Source organism: Peromyscus maniculatus, chromosome 12 (assembly GCF_049852395.1).
Source record: "Peromyscus maniculatus bairdii isolate BWxNUB_F1_BW_parent chromosome 12, HU_Pman_BW_mat_3.1, whole genome shotgun sequence".
Classification (NCBI taxonomy): domain Eukaryota; kingdom Metazoa; phylum Chordata; class Mammalia; order Rodentia; family Cricetidae; genus Peromyscus; species Peromyscus maniculatus.
The window spans coordinates 46490400-46512099 of record NC_134863.1 but is presented as its reverse complement, the minus strand read 5'-3'; the positions used below and the strand labels follow the sequence as shown (position 1 = coordinate 46512099).

General features: G+C 41.7%; 1 protein-coding gene across 1 annotated transcript in view; it reads right to left on the bottom strand.

The window, feature by feature from the left end:
• Impg2 (interphotoreceptor matrix proteoglycan 2) overlaps positions 1-21700 on the bottom strand; it is a 62322-nt gene that overhangs the window by 28857 nt on the left and 11765 nt on the right. The window contains exons 3-7 of the mRNA XM_042259427.2: positions 19179-19210; positions 19068-19091; positions 13910-13959; positions 12347-12414; positions 3696-3857 (exon numbers count right to left, since the gene is read on the bottom strand). Of these exons, the coding sequence (XP_042115361.2) occupies positions 3696-3857; positions 12347-12414; positions 13910-13959; positions 19068-19091; positions 19179-19210 (336 nt within the window). The remainder of the gene's footprint in view (positions 1-3695; positions 3858-12346; positions 12415-13909; positions 13960-19067; positions 19092-19178; positions 19211-21700) is intronic.

The window sequence follows — 21700 nt, the reverse complement described above, 5'->3', positions numbered from 1 at the left end:
ATATGAGCCCAGTGACAAAAGAAAGAAAAAGTGTGCTGGACTGGGAGTCTAAAAATAATCTAGTTATATAAAAATATGTATGTAAACAAAATTTAACATTTAATCCATAATAATTCCAAAGGTGGCTCACCAGATGGACAGGGCCAAAACAAGAAAAGTGGAAATGTTAGGGAACTTTAGAGACTTCTCTGGGAAGATGCTTTTAACCACAACCTCATGAAATCAGGGGAGTAGTGGTTTTTTTTTTTTTTAAATCTTGGTTCACTGCAGATCTTCTTGTTTTAAAAATAGAGAACTCAAGGAGCCCTGGCAATGGTTCAGTCAGGAAAGTGCTTGGCCTGAGTTTGACCTCCAACATCCACATGCAAAAGTCTGTGATACCAGTGCTGGGTAGGCAGAGACAGGAGGACCTCTGTCTGAGGCTTGCTGGCCATCCTGAATTGGTGAGCTCCTGGTTCAGGAACTCATCTTGTCTCAAAAATTAGGATGGAGGGTGACTGAGGAAAACACTCGACATCCATATACACACTCACACATGTGTACGTACTCTAAACACATGCACATGCACTCACACAGATGTGTGTATACCTCATGCACAAGTACATACACGTACCAGTAAAGGAGCCACATCTATAAAGCATTTATTTGCCTCTATAGCTTGCTTTGTTTTACTCTTTGAGAGGGAAGAGTAAATACTTGCAGGATAAGAGCAGATGGACATCCCAGAAGTAAGAATCTGAAGTCCAAGGCTGTGCATTAGCTGGCCAACTGAATGTACACCAACTTTCTTCTGTGGAACTAAGACTGCCCTGCCTTCTACCACATCAGCCTTTGAACATGAGAATGAATGTAGCCGAAAGCATCCCACTAATTCCAAAATGTCATTATTACCAAGGGAGCCTAGGCCTGGGACTGGGCATCTCCTGGACTCAAACATACACAGGTGTTCTGAGTCACCACATGCAGTGGTGCAGGAAACCATCTCATTTTATCAGCACCCACACTAGGAACAGGGACAAGTTACTGAGTAACCACTATATCCGGTGCTCTGCAATTTAACTTCGAATCTTTGAAGCACTACCAAGACGTGCATATTATCCTGATTTTGTAAATGAGAAAACTGAGACACTAAGATGGCAGCTCATCTGGCCAGGATCGTATCGATGCTTTTAACCCATCCCTCGTAATGTCAGGCAGAAGGATTTTTTTAACTCTTGGTTCACTGAAGATCGTCCTGTTTTAAGAATGAAGAATTCAAGGATGGTTGTCTAACACTGCCCATTGAACTACATTTCTCCTTCCTTTTTCTCCTGCCTCGTGATACATTTGACACTGAGAAACTCATTCTAGTGTCAGGAGGAGTCTCTGTACAGCATGAAGGAAGGGCCACTTTGAAAGGCAAATGGACGGCTGAGGAGATGGTTCCCATGGGTGAAGAGTTTGCCATGCAGGTGTGAGGACCTGGATTCAAATCCCCAGAAACTGACATAAGGCTTGATACCAGGAGGACCATCTGTAATCCCCGTGCTGCCGACAGGAGGCAGAGACAGGAGGATCCCTGGGAGCTAGCAGGCCAGACAGCCTGATACGCACATTAGCAAACAACAGGGACCCTGTCTCAAACGAGGTATAAAGCAAGAACCAAAAACTGAGGCTGCCCTCTGAGCTCCACATGCAGGTTGAACCATACACACACACACACACACACACACACACACACACACACACACACGCGCGCGCGCGCGCGCATGCATGCATACATGCGCACGCACATACACAGTCAGAAGACTTGGTTTTACTTTCTGCTCATTTAGAGGCTGAACTAACCATGAACAAGTGCTGGCCTCCTGAGCCTCACCTAAAAGGTGGAGATACTTATCTGCATCACGACGGGCAAACAGTTGACAACAGCCTGGAGAAGCACTGTAGAGACACTACCTTGATACTGTGCCTGTCTCCCTCCAACCCTCCCAGGTACCATACTGTCCTGAGTCCTTTCTGTCAACTTGGTATGGCCTCAGGTTTACCATGCTCTCTCATGTGCTCACTTCTACCCTCATTAAAAAAAAAAGAGTTATGGGGGTGTCTGAACCTCCTCCCTTATAAGCAGGCCTCCACTTCCCTGTCTTCCAATGTTATTGAGGAGGCAACACAAGGGAACAACCTGTGTGACTCTACCAGGAAAGGAGAGAGCAGAAGAGGCTCGTTCAGTTTACAGTAGGTAGAATGGCAACTGCCTTCGGGACATCCCCAGAAAACACACACAGGCACACATACACAACTCAGACAGACAGACAGACAGACAGAGAGACAGAGAGAACCTTCCACAGAAAGAAATAATTATCAGAACACATGTCACTCCAGGTCAGAAGGCGAAAGTGGTACAGAGGCCAGCCAGAGAAGGAGAAGGCGGTGGCTCATGGTTGGCCCAGACCATTCATCAGCCTCAATTTACCTCAGTGGCCACCTATCTCATGAAGTCATTACGGAGAGGACACCTTTCCGAGTGTCTATTAGATTTTCTTTAACTCTCCAGTTACTCCTGCGCCTGTTTACCGAAACACTGAGGCTTATGAAAGGTCCCTTAATGCAGGCAGGAGGACCAGACAGCCAGTTCAAGACAGTGTCTGATGCCAGGTGGCCACTGGCCTGGCTGACATTTCTCCCACATGCCATACAGCCCTGCACCTTGGCTGCACAGTTAGGAAAATGGATTGTCTGGCCGACTCTCCTCCCCGCGTCTGATGGCTGCAATGATGCTATTTGGCGGACAGATGCATAGTTTTATTTCCCATCTGGACACCATGACTAGGGAAGGAAATTAAGCCAAGGTAATGGAATTAACAAACTTGGTCAAGGAGAAGCCAGTCAAGTAGGAACGGAAAAGAAATAAACAGGAAGAAACGGGGCGCCCGGTTATCACTTAGAAGGGTAGATGACATTCAAGGCGATTTTACGTAAGAACAAAGACACACTAGAAGAGCACCAGGTGTGGCTAGTGATTAATGGAAGAATCGGAGTTTAAATTCTATCCAGATTTCTTTCAGAAGGTAAGTAATGGCATGGTGTAACACATGGTTATTTAGAAAAATTCCTTTAAAAAAAAAATCTCACCAGAGCCAGAGGGCAGAGACAAAGGGATTTATTCCCACATTCCCTCTAGGGCTTTTCAACTTGGCACACACCTAACCTGTGAGTTGCCTACTTAAAAGTATCCAAACGAAGAATAAAAAAAAGTAACGATGAAATTTAAAGAAATTAAATCTCCAGAAAAAAAATGATAAGCAGTACATAGCTGTTCCGAGACATTCATTTCTCCAAACATTGACAAGCTGAAATCAAAGCACAGAACCTGCTCTACCCCGGCTGCGGTGAGTTACAAAGAGCATTTACTTGTCAATGGGTAGAAAGAGGTTTCTATGAAGGAGTTGACCTTTCTCTGAACTCTTCACGACCGTTTATGAAGTGGCTAAGCTGCCACCCTCAGAAGCTAGTAGACGGTCAGCTTGGATCCTCAACCTACCTTTAAGCAGTGTTGTGGTTACGAGAAACTTAAGCCCCAACAAACGACCATGTTATCCAATCAAATGAACCACCCCCACGGGTGATGCTTGTTTCCTATAATGTCCATGTTTAAGATAAATAAATAAATAAAAATTTCTTATAAAGACGTTTTAAAAAAAAAAGTCACCCACCTCTGAAATAAACTCTTCAACAAGGAGTCGGTAGAGGGCGCTGGAGGGGTCCCGCAGGTCTTCACTATATTGCTTCCCCAGAAGTTGGATACTGAACTCAGCTATCTGCTCCACAGCAGGTTGTGTGGGTTCCTCAGTCACCTTCTCGATTTCATTGCTGATCTGTATTTAGAAAGAATAATAAATGCCAGTGTTTATTCATTCAGTCAATAAATATTTGCCAATTACCCTAAAAGTCCCAGACGCTGCATCTAACGATGACGTTTTATGTAGTATTCAATTTTACAGTAAATTGAGTAACCTTTAGGATGTACGTGGATGTTGTAATCCCTATACACTTGTATATTCTTTCAGCACACACTGACAAGGAAGAGCAAGAACATTTCCACAGGAAACTATCAAGATGAGTAAGAAAATAGTTGAATATTCTATAATTTAATCAAAACGTGGCTTACAGGGATGGGTCTCGAACATTTTTGGTCCAAGAACACCTTTAGACTCTTGAAAATAATTCAGCAATTCAAAGAAGTTTTATTAATATGTATTACAACTATAAATATTTACCAACAAAAATTTCAAAAGATACATTTGAAAACCATACACTAATTCATTTCAAAACAACAGAGTAGTTGAGTATGGTGATACATGCCTTTGGCTCCAGCACTGGGAGGCAGAGGCAGGCAGGTTAAAGGACAGCCTGGTCTACATAATGAGTTCCAAGCCAGCCAAGGCTACATAGTGACACCCTGTCTCAAAAATAAAAATAATAACAGAGTAAGCAAATTTCAGTAAGCAAATTTCATGCAAAAATCAGTAACACATGCTGTGAAGCTGAAAACATTGGGAGGGTGACATTGTTTATATTTTTGCAAATTCTTCAATGTCTGGCTTAATGCAAGATGGCTGAATTCTCGTGTTTGTTTCTGTACTCAATTAATCACAATATGCTATTTTAATGGAAGCAACATGAAGAAAATCTTGCCACATAAATATGTATTAGGGAAAAAGTAACAGAGCAACAATCTTTTCAGATAACTTGGAATATTCTGTAATGACGCCACACCAGCTTCAAAAGGTCATTTCTTCAACATTAGTTGCCATTGGTCAAAACCACAACAAATTTTGTGTTGCACTCTGTAACATCAAAACCTAAGTCGAGGCTGGGAAACACCTGACTAGCACGTTCAAGGCCCTGGGTTCAATCCCAGAAATTACACACACATGTATGCACATACACACACACTCAAGAAGCTGTTGTGGTAGTTTTTATCTACATTCCCACAGTCAGGAGGCTGAGGCTGGAGAATGACCATGAGTTCAAGGTCAGCCTGGGCCTCATAGTGAGTTACATGAGCTGCAGAGGGAAGGCCTAAGATGCTGTCTCAAAAAGAAAAAAAGAAAGAGAAATATTCCAGGTCTTCCAGTAGCCAAAGCTAATATAACTGGGCAACAAAATTAATACTCAATTATAATCCAAATAACAAAATACCCATAAATCCACTCATATGAATAAATGAGTGTAGTCACAGTTTCTTCCAGAAGTTTTCTTAATAAATCTAGAAGGAATGAGAGAATTCTACCATTACCCCTAGGACACTACAGTAATAGTTGCTGTATGCAGCACATTTAAATGAACCCATTTATGCCAAGTGCCTCCATTGTACATACAGGAACATGGGAAGGATGCATGAGCAGCCTGAAGATGCTGAGTGACCAATGGCCGAACTGAGACTAGACCATTGGTGTCTTTCCTCTACATTGTACCACTTTTCACCTGATGGCTCACATAACAGAAGTCTATCAAGTTTCAGAACAAGAAGTAACCTTGAAGATGACTCCCCGCCCCCCATTCCCTCTGAGGCTTGAATTCTCTCTACAACATCCCTGACAAAAGGGAGTCCATCTCAGCTTTATGAGCTGTCATCCGAAACAGACATGCTCTTCAGAGGGGGCTCTCACGCTTCCAAAAAGCTACCACAGTTGGGGAAATCTTATCATTAAACCCAAACTGCCCCCTGTAAGTTCCATTACTGACAAAGGTTGTGCACCCTGGCTCCAAGTGAACTACAGCCGCAGACAGCCTTTCATGGATGCCAGGACGCCATCAAACGTCCACCACCTCGTCACCAGCTCCTCTCCTCCTGACACTTCCAATGACCTCAATTTTCTCCTCAGAGTGTGGCACCCATACATGAGTTCTAATTAAGATATGGTAGGACTATCATAAAGGAGATTCTATATTTTTATTAATGCCATCTAATACTACACGACCATTTATTACATTGGGTATTTTTCCAGTAAGTACATCCTACTGCTCAGTAATGCTAAGACCACTACAAAGTTGTTTGTTATGTGGAATTTTAGACAAGACTGCCTTTTTGTTTATTCAATTTCACCTCGAGGCTGGAGAGATGGATCAAGAGCTAAGGGCATTTGCTGCTCTTCTAGAGGATGGGGGGGGTTGGTTCCCAGCACCCATGTTGAGCAGCTCACAACCACTTCTAAGTCCAGTCCCAGGTGACCTACTGCCTTGTTCTAGCTCCAAAAGCACCTTCACACACATGAACTTAGAGCACACACATATGAACATGCATGCACACAAACACACACACACACAATTTTTTAAAATATTCCTTTAAATTCCATCACAGTAAACTCAGACAGAGACTTCACTTCTGATATTTTTATTAAAAATATATGTAGTAACTTTATCTCTGAAAAACACCTAAAATGCTGGTTGTTTGGAACAACCAGCTGGTTGTTAATGTTTGGAAAACCTAGCTGGTATTTAAGGCAGTAAAAACAGAAAGAAAAAGACCAAGATGCTAAAATAGAGATTACAAGCAACCAGAAAGACAACTTCACATAGACAGTGTCAGCTTCCCTGAAGCAGATACTATTCCTTCATGGCATACGCTGCGATTTTAAAGATAACAAAAGGTATAAGTACCAACTGGAAGCACTCTCCATGTTGAAAGTCAAATCCAAGATTTCCCCATCAAGCAGGGATCCTAAAATCTCTGAGGACAATTTGACAACATAATAGGCAAGATTGAAGGAAGAACTGAAGAGAAAGAACTAGATACAACATTGAATTTCAACAAAAAAAAATGAAAGTTATTAAAATAATGTAGAGCCGTGATGGGGAAATGAGGTGCTCAGACCTACAACTGACCATGAGAGGTAATAGCTAAGACATTCTCAGAATTTACATTAAATAATAATGCTCCGCATGAAGTGGATATAACAAATTCACAACAAAATAAACAACTCGTCCTTTTTTCCTTTGCTTTCTTGCACTCTGCAGGCACCGTGTTCATGCAGGTGGAAACCTCTGCAGCCAGTCTTCAGGGGCATTCATTATTCTAACGTGTGAGCTCACTTTAGGAGTCTATGCTCTATTTTCGGAACTGAAAATCATTTTAAGCTTCTTATCATTGTTGTTTCTGATATGGTGGCAACCTGAGGTCACTCATGTTACTATAGCAATTCCACAGCACCATGAAGCACACCCACATAAGTAAGGTAGTCGACTTACTGGATAAACACGTGCGTTCTGACTGCCCCACCACCAGCTTGCTTACCCTTTCCCCAGTCTACAGAAGAAGACTTCTGAATTTCCTTCAAGTCAGTGAAAGCTGAGAAGGGTAAGGAAGCAGTGCAAGAAAGTTTGAAACTAGCAGAGGTTGGTTCGTGAGCTTTAAGGCAGAAAGCCACATCTGTAATATAGAAGGGCAAGGTGCACAGTACGGGAAGCCTTAGACGGCAAGGAAGCAAGAGAAGGAAAGAAAAGATGTTCAAGCTGGAAGGAGGGAAGTTAAGACGCAATATGTGTTTACTAATGATGTGCTAGGCTCTACACATGTGTACAATATGTGTTTACAAGTGATGTGCTAGGCTCTACACGTGTGTACGATATGTGTTTACAAGTGATGTGCTAGGCTCTGTATGTGTGTACGATATGTGTTTACAAATGATGTGGCTCTACACGTGTATACAATATATGTTTACAAATGATATGCTAGGCTCTACACATGTGTACAATACATGTTTACAAGTGATGTGCTAGGCTCTACACGTGTGTACAATATGTGTCTACAAATGATGTGCTAGGCTCTACACGTGTGTACAATATGTGTTTACAAATGATGTGCTAGGCTCTACACATGTGTACAAAATGTGTTTACAAGTGATGTGCTAGGCTCTACATGTGTGTACGATATGTGTTTACAAATGATGTGCTAGGCTCTGCACATGTGTACGAACACTGGAGACATCTACAAAGTAACTGTTAGAACTCACAAGCAAACTCAGCAATGTTGTGGAATACAAAATTAACAAACAAAAGCCGGCAGTACTTTAAAAACTAATAATAAATGTGTCGCAAAGGCAGCCTCATTCTTAACAGTTACTGAAAATTAAAATTCCGAGGAACAATTTACTCAAGGAAGTGAAGGAGCTCCACAATGAAATTACCAAACACTGGAGACAGTGGTGCATGCACAAAGAGGGAAAACATCCAATGTTCATGGACCACGAGAAATAATACTGCTAAAGTTCTGTCCTACCCAAAGAAATTTCAGATTTAATACAATCTCCACCAAAATACTGGTGAATTTTCATAAAAACATAAAAAATTCTCACAGAATCAAAAAAGACCCCAAATAGCCAAGGCAGTCTGGAGCAAAAAGACCAAATTGGATCACAATACACAACTTTGAAACAAACTACAAAGTTGCAATAATCAGACAGCATGGATCAAACACAAAAAACATTGTATAAACGCATGGAACTGAAAGAAATTAGTCCAGTCCCTTATGACCACTTGAATTTTGGCAAGTTCCAAAAACATGCAACAAAGAACAACCGCAATGATAAATGGTTTCAGGGAAACTGGATGTTAATATGCCGAAGAACAAAACTCCATCACACATAAAATCAATTCAAAATTGGTCAAAGACCTAATGTAAAGACCCCAAACCAAAAAGTCCTCAGAGAAACTCAGAGAAAACTCTTGGAGATGTCTGTATAGGCCAATGTTTTTAATAAGATCCTGAAAGCACAGGCTACAGACACAGACGAATGGTTTTAACATCCGACAAAGAAAGTGAATAATCAGAAAAGAGAAGAAACAGTGTGCAGAACAGGAGAAAATTTCCACATGCTGCACATTTGATGATGGATCAGTATTCAAAGTTTATATAGAACTCACGCAACTCAACAGTGACAAGATGAAATAATCTGACTTTAAAAGCTGAGCAACTGAATAGATGTTTCTTTAAAGAAAATACATAAATATTCACCAAGTGTATGAAAACTTGATGTCACTAATTATCAGGGAAAAGCAACTTAAAACTATCCTCTCTCCCTCGTTAGAAAAGCTGTGACTAAAAAATCACAAAAAACTTAGACACTAGTGAGGATGAGAAGGTTTTGTAGGTGTCATTACTGGGAACGTAAGTCAGTACTGCCATTTTGGAAAGCAGCATGGAAATTCTTCAAAGATTGAAAATAGAGCTAATGTATGGCTGAGTGATCCTGCAACTAGGTATGTATTGTAGACAGATCTGTGCCTCTCTGTGTTTCATTTTCCTACTGAGTCTATGAATTGCTCAAGTGTGCTTCTCTGTTTGGGATATTACTTCTCTGATTACACACAATTCCTTCATTTCCATGACAATAATTTCTATATCACTTTATAAATGTTTCTATATCTAAGTCATACCTTAAGTTCAGAACTATAACATCACTTCACTGTTCACTAGTCACTACTTACTAAAATGTGATTTTCTAGACTCGATTATTTTGGATACAGTTGTGCTTAGAATGAAAGTATTGATTTATGCAAGATGGCTCAGCAGGTAAAGGCTCCTGCCACCCAGCCTGACAACACAGGTCCAATCCCTGGGACCCTCATGGTGGAAGGGAAGAACTAGCTCCCACAAGTTGTCCTCCAACCTACACACACATACACGTACACACACGCACGCACGCACGCACGCACGCACGCACACACGCATACAGTATTGCATTGGGCATCCACCCAAGGGATTCCAAGTTCCTACCATTCTTATTAAGTGACTGGGAAAGGAAGAGTCCAAATCGAACTCCTCCTCCTGACCACATCTGTTATAACGTCCACACTAAGAAAGGAGGGTATACAGGGTAAAAGCAGACGCTAAGACAAGTTAGAGAAGACAAGAGAAGCTAAGACCAGTTAGAGAAGCTAAGACCAGTTAGAGGAGCTAAGACCAGTTAGAGGAGCTAAGACCAGTTAGAGGAGCTAAGACCAGTTAGAGAAGCTAAGACCAGTTAGAGAAGCTAAGAGAAGTTAGAGAAGCTAAGACAAGTTAGAGAAGCTAAGAGAAGTTAGAGAAGCTAAGACCAGTTAGAGAAGCTAAGACAAGTTAGAGAAGCTAAGAGAAGTTAGAGAAGCTAAGACAAGTTAGAGAAGCTAAGAGAAGTTAGAGAAGCTAGGGAGGGAAGCTAAAGAAATTGTAGCAAAGAAGCTACTTAGCAACTGCAGAAGCCCAAAGTGACCTGTCAGCTTGCACGAGAAAAAAAGAAAGAAAGAAGGAAGGAAGGAAGGAAGGAAGGAAGGAAGGAAGGAAGGAAGGAAGGAAGGAAGAAAGAAAGAAAGAAAGAAAGAAAGAAAGAAAGAAAGAAAGAAAGAAAGAAAGAAAGAAAGAAAGAAAGAAAGAAAGAAAGAGAAAGAAAGAAAGGAGGGTATAAAGTAACCAAACCTCACCTTTCTGAAGAATGTCTTCATAGTTTGCTCCTTAATAAATAAGTCATGATACAGTGAGCCCTTAAGTTCTTTAAATTCAGAATTGGGGGGGGGGGAATGTTGTGTGTATGTGCAGTGTTCTTGTGTAGGGAGGGTGTTAGTATGTGGGCATGCCTCTGTGTGTGTGTGTGTGTGTGTGTGTGTGTGTGTGTGTGTGTGTGTGTGTGTGTGTGTGTGGTGTGTGTGGTGTGTGTGTGTGTGTGTGTGTGTGTGTGGTGTGTGTGTGTGTGTGTGTGTGTGTGTGTGTGTGCTTATGTGTGTATGATATGTGCCTGTTTGTATACAGGTTTCCACGTGCATGTGTAGGGAGGCCAGAGGTTGATGGTGGGTATCTTCCTCAACTGCTCTCCACTTTTCTTACCGAGGGTTTTTGACAAAACCCAGAATTCATGGGTTCATCTACTCTAGCCTGACAGCTTTGACAAAGGAGCCAGCTCTAGGAGGCAGGTGGGCTGCCGTGGCTGCCTGCCTTTCTGTGAGGGAGATAGAGGCAGGCTTTCCTGGCTGCCTAGCTTTCTATGGGGGTGATGCAGGCAGGCTGTCTGGCTGCCTAGCTTTCTATGGGGGTGATACAGGGGAGGCTTTATGACTACCTGCCTTTCTATGATGATACACGAGGGCTGCCGTGCCTGCCTAGCTTTCTGTGAGGGTGACACAGCAGGCTGCCATGCTTGCTTGGCCTTCTGTGAGGGTGATACAGGTGGGCTGTGATGGCTGCCTGGCTTTCTATGTGGGTCCTGGGGATTCGAACTCCATGTCTTGCTCCTGCACCTCTAGTGCTCCCTCCACTGAGCCATCTCCCAACCCAGAACTTAACACGACTTCAATAGGATGCTTCCATCTGCCTGGGCAGGGCACAATCCTTTACTTACCCTGGAATCTTTTGTAGCGGACCTCATCTGTAAGTGCCTTTTAGTAGATGGGCTCCTGTTAATGTCTATTTCAAAGGTGTGATCACAATGCCAGAATTTGAAACTGCATAAAATCCACTTCCTTTCTCTCTAAAGGCCAAATCTACTGAGGATTAGAAGGTCACATGTTTATCACCAATGAGAGTTTCCCAGAAATCCTCTATCAAAAATTTACCAAGATGACAGACCTATTCAGCTCTTCCAAGGGTGCTGTGGGATGGTCTGTATGTCAAATGTGTTGCTGATTGGTCAATAAATAAAACACTGATTGGCCAGTAGTCAGACAGGAAGTATAGGCGGGACTAACAGAGAGGAGAATTGAGAGAACTGGAAGGCAGAAGGAGACACTGCCAGCCGCCATGACAAGCAGCATGTGAAGATGCCGGTAAGCCACGAGCCATGTGGCAAGGTATAGATTTATAGAAATGGATTAATTTAAGATATAAGAACAATTAGCAAGAAGCCTGTCACTACCATACAGTTTGTAAGCAATATAAGTCTCTATATTTACTTGGTTGGGTCTGAGCAGCTGTGGGACTGGCGGGTGACAGAGATTTGTCCTGACTGTGGGCCAGGCAGGAAAACTAGCTACACAAGGGACATCGGATTTCTGAATGGACTGGATTTAGAATTCATGTTTTTCAGAACCATGTACTGTGTGAAGTCCTGTGCAGTCTAGTTAACAATAAACCTGTTAACCCCCATCCTCCATGTTAGAAAGTAACAAGACTGCTGGGCGTTGGTGGCGCACGCCTTTAATCCCAGCACTCAGGAGGCAGAGGCAGGTGGATCTCTGTGAGTTCCAGACCAGCCTGGTCTCCAAAGCAAGTTTCCAGGAAAGGTGCAAAGCTACACAGAGAAATCCTGTCTCAAAACAAACAAAAAAAAAAGAAAGAAAGAAAGAAAAAGAAAAGAAAAAAGAAACGAAAATAACAAGACAGAGCTGGACTTACACTCTCCTCTGGGGACACCACACTGCTCTCTGAGGCCACTGCTGGATATGAAGCACTGGGAACAGCACCTAAGCAGAAGACAAAACGCACATGACGTTAGTCCTTGAGTAAGCCTGAATTCAGGTCAGGAATTAAAGCCTTACTTCAAAAGCCATTCTTATAAATCCTTTGCTTTTTTTATGTTGAAGGGTTTTTTTAGTCAAGAGATATTTGGAGAGGCTTCCTAGAATCTTAATAATAAAGATTCTCTGAACAAGTGTTTTTCTTCTGGTGTTTGTTTGTTTGTTTGGTGTGCCAGGCTCTAGTACAGATGCCAGGAGACAAAAAGAAAGTTTCTATTTATAGGGAGCTATCTAGTTAGTAAAGGGAACAGACACTGAAGTTTATAACTACACTAGACTTATGGAACTGCAGCTTGACCATTATTTAACAATCATCAAAGTGAGCTACATCATGCTATTCTATTTTTGTAGATGTTCAAAATTTCTAACACAAAGAAGTTTATAATTTTATTAAAAATAATAAGAGCACCAGGTGGTGGTGGTGCACATCTTTAATTCCAGCACTCAGGAGGCAGAGGCAGGTGGATCTCTGTGAGTGCAAGCCCAGCCTGGTCTACAAGGCAAGTTCTAGGATAGCCAGAGCTGTTACACAGGGAAATCCTGTTTCACAAAACAAAAACAAAAAAAAAATTTTTAAATAATAAGGGCTTGAAAGATGCCTTTGGGTTCAATCCCTAGCAAAAAGAAAAAAGAAAGAAAGATAAGGAACAGAAAAAGAGGTGAGAGAGGAGACAGGGAGAGACAGGGAGAGAAAAAGACTAACTTACATGAAATACAGAACATGGGGCTGGAGAGATGGATCAACAGTTAGAGTTCTTCCTGTTCTTCCAGAGGACCCTAGTTTGGTTCCTACCACCCACATGAGGCAGCCTGTAACTCCAGCTCAGGGGATCTGACACTGTCTTTGATGTGATGCCCTCTTCTGACCTCCCCAAGCACATACATGCACATTGCATACAGATACACACAGAGAGAGAAAGAGAGAGAGAGAGACAGAGACAGAGACAGAGAGACAGAGAGAGGGACAGAGACAGAGAGAGACAGAGAGATAGAGACAGAAAGACAGAGATAGAGAGCAACAACTTTAAATTTAAAAAAATCTAAATTAAAAAATAATGAAAATCTTTTAAACTTAAAAAAAAAAATACAGAGCTCAAAGGGAAGTTCTGCATACCAGGATGTGTCAGAAAATCCTTATACTGGGAAAGTCCAGGTCAAATATCACAAAGTGACAACACAAAGTGTCTACCTTCAACTCAAGTGTCTATCCTAAAGGAAAACATGTCAACAATCCTGTTTTAAGCTACATTCTGACTTTTAAAGTACTCACGGTATAATATCATGAACCAAGTGAAAAAGAATTCTTTTTCTTGGACAATATGCAGATAGAAAAAGACACAATATTTTTTTACATGTGAGCTGAAAACCTATACCTCTTTGAAAAATTGTCCTAAGTCTTCAATAACTAAGAAATAAAAGTGAATGAAGGCAAAAAGCATACCTGCCAGTGTTGAGGTATCACCAACAGGAACTAGAGATGATGACTCATGCCTAGGAGGGAAAAAATGCAGCTATTAAAAACTACAGAAACCTGGGAAGTATAAAATTTGGAACTTGGATTCTCTGTCGATTTGAAAGAAAATGGTCCCCAAAGGGAGTGGCACTATTAGGAGGTATAGCTTTGTTGGAGTGGGTGTGGCCTTGGAGGAGGAAGCATGTCACTATGGGGATGGGCTTTGAGGTCTCCTTTGCTCAAGTTACACCCAGTGTAGCAGACAGTTCACCTCCTATTGCCTGTGGATCAAGATGTAGAATTCTTAGCTCCTTCTCCAGCACCATGTCTGCCTACATGCCACCATGTCCTGCCATGATGATAATGGATGAAACCTCTGAAATTGTAAGCCACCCCATTAAATGTTTTCTTTTATAAGAGTTGCCATGCTCATGGTGTCTCTTCACAGCAACAGAAACCCTAGCTAAGACGGGTTCCCAAAGGAATTCCTTGGATCACCAAATAAGGGTTCCCAAGCCAACATACCAAGTTGTAAAGTCAAAAAAATATAACTTCATAATTTATCTATTTTTGTATTTATTGATACCTCACCAACATAGCCACCCTATATAAAGAACCTTCCTAGTTGTAGCTCATCCCCCATTTTCTTTTCCTTCGGGTGAAATTATTTTATCTACCTACTTTGTCTGTTCCCACCCCCTTAATCCTCTAGAATGTATTGTCAGTATAGAAGCTTTGCACTCATTCAGTATTTAGATTAATTGAAATTAAACAGCTAGAAACTCAGTTCCTTATCCACAGCAGCTACACTCCAGGTATTCCTTGCTCACCTGTGGCTAACTGCTGTCACACTGCACAAGACAATTAAGAGCATTTACAGCATCACAGAAGGGTCTGTTTGCTCAACACAACCACATTGAGAACCTAAACTCCAGGCATCTGGACAGGTGATTTAGATAAGGACAGGGAGGCCTCAGTAATAAGAAAACATCAAGAGGCATCTTGGGTTGCAGCATGTGAGGGAAAAATAAAGTGAGGTTCGATTGCATTTAGAATATATATTAGCATAAGCAAACCTGAACAGATCCATCAGTTACCCATAGGCAATACCTTCATGCCAGACAGGAATAGTTTGATTAATAATTGTTAATTATTATAATAATAGTGTGGGAGGGAAATTCACCAAAGTCAGACTGAACTGATCAACACAGGAGACCAATGTGTGTACTAACATGGGCAATGCCAGGGTAGCCCCTCATGGGCTGCATTACAGGCTGTCTTATCATATGGAATCTCTCTTCATACAGACAGAATCATTCTTTGTCCTTCTTTTCAAAACTTTTCTTGGGACTTGGGGCTGTGAAAGACAGAATGAATGTATTTGTTTCTAGCTGGCACAAACAGGATGGGACAGTTTGAGTCTGCAGTCAGAGAACACAAGCATCAGACTGAGGTGATCAAGCCAGGCCAGCTCCAAATAAAACCGATTCCATGTCAGCCAACTCACAGGCTTTTACTCACTTCCTCCTTGTCCCGTCCATCTTTAAGGTGCTATCTTCAGGGGTTTCTTAGTGTGGTAAAAGAAAAGAAAAAAAAAACCTCCTCCCAGTAAAAACAAAAAACAAATCTATATTATTCCTCATTGAATGTAGCTGAGGGAATATTATGTCATCTCTAGAGCATAGTGACGCAGAACCAAACTGAGATATAATGTGTGTTATGATATCCATGATTATTTAATGTAGAAACCCTGGTCTTTGCAAAATATATGGTGTGGGCAGCTTGACCACATCACAATGTAGAATTAATAAAATATAATTGAAGTCACTCTGGTGAGTTAATTCATCTTCTTTTCTTTGTGTACATGTATGGATATATTCACATACACACACACACACATAGCACAGCACAAATACATATTGATTTTGGTATAGTTGCTTAAACAAAATCAACAAAATTAATAGATGCTGCACATGTTGGGGTACTGGGTCATGGAGAGTCTAGGAGAATCAAAGCCTCTTCCCTCCAGAGGATTGTCTACAAGGACTGTAGAAACAAGTCAGACATTTCTTACTCACTTGCAGACATCCTGCAGATGGCTGCTAAAGGTTGCCTGGTGGGCTACACAGGGAGAGCTGGGCTTTAGGTGTTTCCTGAAATTACTTTCTTCCTGCTTAGGCCCATGTGAGGGTACTTTAGTCAAACCCAGTTTGCGTTGCTGTTGTGACAATTAAATGGTGGAATAAATATTTTACACAGTACGGGTAATTTTATCAGAGATTACAATCTGATTTTTTTTTCTTTTGGTTTTTCAAGACAGGGTTTCTCTGTGTAGTTTTGGTGCCTGTCCTGGATCTTGCTCTGTAGACCAGGCTGGCCTCGAACTCACAGAGATCTGCCTGCTTCTGCCTGCTTCTGCCTCCAAAGTGCTGGGATTAAAGGCATGCGCCACTGACCACCTGGCATACAATCTGAGTCTTGAGAGTCAGATGGGTGTGGGTCTAAATCCTGAATGCACTCCATGCTCAGCTGGGTTGTCTGGAGTCATTTAAACTCTGTTTCTTTGTATAATTTTTTAAAAAAATATAGCAAATGCTCATAGCTTGGAGAAACAGCTTGACCTGAAGGGTTAAGCACAGCTTGATCTTGTTCTTTTAAGAGCAACAAGAAGCTAGTCACTTGTCTTGCAGAGGAGAGGGACGTGGTTCAATATATTATTCTGAAAGCTATTTGGCGAGAGTGTATAGCAAGCGGATCAGTGAGGGGCAGAGACCCAGCAGCAAACTTTGCACTGAAAGAAGTGTTTATTGGCCGTAGGAATCGGGGAAGCAGGAGAGAACAGGCAGAGAAAGAGATGGCTGGAAACAGAAGAGAAGGAGAATAAAAAGTAACAGTGACGGCAGCAGTTGGGAGAGGGACATCCATTTTCTTTGGGGGTGTGGCCATCAGTAGCTGCCCATGCTCCTGAAGAAGACCACACGTCCATGTGCATAAGGGTGGCACTAACTGAACAGCAGGGAAGAAAAGAACAAGAAGCTGGAAAGGGGTGTGCTGGAGGGGGGTGTGGGAAGTGGATATGACCAAGCGACATAGTACACAGGATACATCGATGCAATTCCCAAAGAGTCAATTTCCTAATATTTTTATAAATAAAGGGCATATTACTTTAAAATTAAAAATAAAAAAGAGAAGGGAGGAGAGAGAGAGAGAGAGAGAGAGAGAGAGAGAGAGAGAGAGAGAGAGAGAGAGAGAGAGAGAGAACCAGGCAGTAACATGAAGAAGAGAAGCGGAGTGAGGCACTCTGAGTCCAGTGAACGGTGGATGTGAAGAAGGAGGTGGTTTCTCCAGCTCTCTCATTAGGACCGAAGTTTCACAAACAGAGAACATTGCTAAAGACTTACTCACAGGAAGAAAAAAGTAAAAACATATACTGTGATATGGTGTTCATCAGAAGGATATGCTTATCAGAAGGAAACAAATGATGTTTCCCTATGAAAAATTTTTTTAAAAATTTTTAAGATAATCTTGCACATATGCATAGAAAACCCCCAAATCTGTAACCTGCTGTAAGTTGTTCCACCTCTTAAGACAAGGGGTTAGGGAGGAAGGAGAGTGGATATGATTAAAACACATTGTATCCAGGATGAAGCTCTCAATGAATAAATTTTAAAATTAAAATTAAAAAGAACCTGAGACAAGATTCCATGTCAATACCTAAACACTGATGGCCTTTACATTTGGGGTAGACATGCTAGCCTATAGCAGTCCTTTGATAGTTTCTAGACACACTCCAACCTTGGTTCTGGAACAGGAGTGATGCCTTGTTCTTGCATGTGTGCCTTTTTTTTAAGCTATCTGCTCACTAGAAACACACACGTGAACACACACGCACACAATGCTGAGAGCTACTGTTCTCAACATCAGCCACTCATCAGAACAACCTAAAGTTCTTCTCAAATTGTCACATCCTGGCCACATTCCAAAGCTATCACACCAAGATGACTATCACCTCAAAGCCTCCTCAATAAACAAGGTCTTCTTTTGGCTGAGAACAAAGAACCAATACCAACCAGTGCAGCAAATTCTCAGGCAACAATGAAAATCCTGCCCTTCACCAGCACAGTGTGGAACACCTCATCATCAAAACAGATTCTCAAGGGTCAGCACAGAGGACCCCTGATTCATCTCCTCCTGTTACCCACCCCCCTTGCAGTGCTTAGGAAATTCTTAGACCCCATAAGAAGGGAGCAAGCATCTCAGAGAACGCCGAAATAGCTGGGCTCCAGAGTTCAGGACTAGCCTAGTCCCTCCATGTTCACCATCATTTCAAGTCCTTACTCAAATCTGTGCCCATTACCCAACCAAACAGCTCTCTCCGGATACTGCTCATCACTAGGACTGGTAGGACCTGCCAACATAGTCAGCCAGTGTTGCAATAGCAGTCACAAAGAACTTCTGAACTCTGTAGGCAAGCCAAAGAGACTCTATGACCCCGCATCCAAGAAGATGCCCAATCTCAGATCTTAACAGACTCAGTGGCGTCGCGAAACATATGAACGACCAAGGCCGCAGAGTTCACTCTCTTCCTGCCTGCTTGTGCTCTATTCAAAAGCTTCTGTGTGAATACTCCAACTATGTCTTGACCTCGTCGTGGAAGCTGGATGTCTGGATACTGGCTTGTCTAGTTAATTTTTCAATCTACTGGTGATTTCCTATGTAGTCTCCCATGTGTTGGTATACTACTGATATTCTGAAGATGGGTGGAATTCAGACTTTAGTCATTATTCCTCACCTTTTGAAATCTGCTTTATATGACTACCATTTAGAAGCCAGAAGTCATCCTGGCCTGTGCCAAATGGCTGACCAAGAAGCATACTGACAGATTAATCTAGACTGTGCTATTTTTTTTTCAAGACCATAATCATGAAGTCAAGAAAATAATCCAAACAACTACCTGTGACTTAACAAACTAACCCTCCCTGAGATAAATCTTTTCAGCTTTATTGTTAGCCTTAACCTCTGTAAGAGCAGGTCATTCTCCATAAGGCTGACTTCCTGACCGTCTGTAAGGTCAGGCAGTGAGTCAACACAGTGGCTATGGCAGTGTTCTGGAAAGAGAGATGGCCTCAAGAGGATTTGGACTTACCCACAGGCCTCGTCCTTGCAGGATCTGAAAGGACATAAAAAAGGGTCACCAGGGTAAGTATTGGCATTTGTATGGTACACCTAGGTTGTCAAATTTGGAGGGAAAACATACCTGCTTGCAGCTTCCTTTGTGTAAGTCAGTTTCTGAAGAAAAGAAAGACGCAATGACTGAGTTAATCATGGTGACTCTACAGCACATAAAACTCACTGAACAGAGAGGTCACCAACGCCCTGCCATGGTAACAGTTAGGCCACTGTTCTCTAAGGACAAGCAAATCATGAAAGCAGGTACTAACGATGCCAAGTTTGTTCTATCACTGAGAGCATCCTAGCATTCTTCATCTGCTTATGTGCCCTGTTGTTCCTGTGCGCACTCATTTCAAAAACAAACAAACAAAAGAATGTACAGAAGACTAAAGTGAACTCAGAAGGTCTAGATTCAAGTCCCCATTCCTCCTCCGTAGTTATAGTCTCAAACCCCACGTCCTTTCTGGTGCCAGGCATTGGTTTTCTCGTCTGTTGAATGGAAAGGAAATTATCTAAGTCACTCTGAGATACCGTTAAATAATTTGCTGCTTTTCTTCCTCTGTGGTCCCTCCCTAAATAATCTGTCACCTTCATACCTTCAGTTACTACCTCAAACCTGGTGAATATTTCTATAATTAAAAACCCAGGCCACCCTCCTTCATTTCATATGAAAATATCAAACAATCCACATTTCTCATGAGCAGTAAAAATGAACATTTCCAAAGTGAATCTACTCTTTAATTCTTGCCTTATCTACAAAGGGCACAGTGGCTTTCCTGCCTGAGTCCCTGATCTTGTTGACCCCCTGCTAGAAACCAGGAGGCTTCCAAGCACTATTATCCTATCCTGTTCCCGTCCAATCTGCCAGAGCTTGTTGTGGAATATTTGTTTAACTATGCAAAGATGTGTTGCATTTGTTTATGTTGCAGAATATTTGTTTATGTAAAGATTGCTGCATTTGTTTAATTATGTAAAGATGTGTTGTTGTTATACCTTGCCTGCCTAAGGCACCTGATTGGTCTAATAAAAGTTGAACAGCTAATAGCAAGGGAGGAGGTATAGGTGGGACTTCTGAGCAGGGAGAGTAAGTAGGAGGAGGAATTTAGGCTGGGGTTGGGGGGGAAATGCCAGGAGACTCCAGGGTCCAGCCTGCCAGACACAGAGGAAGCAGGAAAAGTTTAAGTTAAGTTAAAAGAGCTAGTGGGACAAGCATAAGATAAGGCTGAGCATTTGTAATTTATAATAAGTCTCCATGTGTTTATCTGGGAGCTGGTTGGTGGCCCAAAGAAAATGCCAACTACAAATCCTGTTTCTTATTTTTGTCCATCATGTTCCCTTTCTCTGTCCCATGGTCTGGTTAGGCACCTCAGTGGCTTCCTACCTGATCTCTCTGTCAATTGATTCTCTGTAACCCTTCCTATGTGTGTACAACCAGATGACCTTTAAGAGTTCAAAACTGGGCCAGGGAGATGGCTCAGCAGGTAAAGGCACTTCCTGCCAAGCCTGATGATGGAGTTCAATCCCCGCAGCCCACATAGTGGAAGGAGAGAACTGACTCCCACAGGCTGTCCTCTGCCCTCCACAAAAGTGCCATAGAATCCCTTCCCCCTCTCTTGCTCTCACTCTCACTATAGATACATAGATAAATGATAGATAGATAGATGATAGATAGATAGATAGATAGGTAGATAGACAGACGATAGATAGATAGATAGATAGATAGATAGATAGATAGATAGATAGATAGATAGATAGATGATAGATAGACAGACGATAGATGATAGATAGATAGATAGATAGATAGATAGATAGATAGATAGATAGATAGATAGATAGATAGATAGATAGATAGATAGATAGGTGTGGATTTTAAATTCCAAGCTTTTAAGCCAGCTCCTTTGTCTTATCCCCTTACAACCCTGAAGTTTCCCATCACTCACAAAGCCAAATCCAAGCCTCTTAACACTCGCCCCTTCTCCTGTCTGAACTGTCATCTCTAGTCTATCTCTCTAGTACATTAGCCCAAACCACTCCCTACAAATACAGTTCATGTTGTTCCCTGCATCTGTCCATCCTCTCCTTCTTCATCAATTCATATTTATCACTTTAGACCCAAGCCAGATGACACATCTCCTGTTTAATCTACAACTTGTAAATAATCATTAAAGCTTATACCCTAGACTTTCAAGTTAAAACTAAAGTCCCACTTGTAAGGAACACATTTTAATGCAACATCACAAAACTCTGTTATTAAGTTAATCACTCCTTGTGTGTATTTTTTTTTTGCTTTAATAGCTGATCCAATATTGTGGACACAATTTGAAATACACAATGCTGATGGAAATTTGAATACATGATTCTTTTCTTCGTGGAAATTTTTTTTAAAATCAGTAATGACTGGAAAGGCAGCTCCGTAACACAGGAGGAAACATGCCTTGAGAGTTGTGATTTGCGTTTGCAATGCTGCTAATCAAATATAGGGCCCTGCACATGCTACCAAGCTCTGTGCTGCTGAGCAACATCCATATTCAAAAATACAAATTTTGGGGGAAAAAAACTGGTTCTGGATTTTAAGATCCATCACAATTTATTTTGTAATAAAGGGTA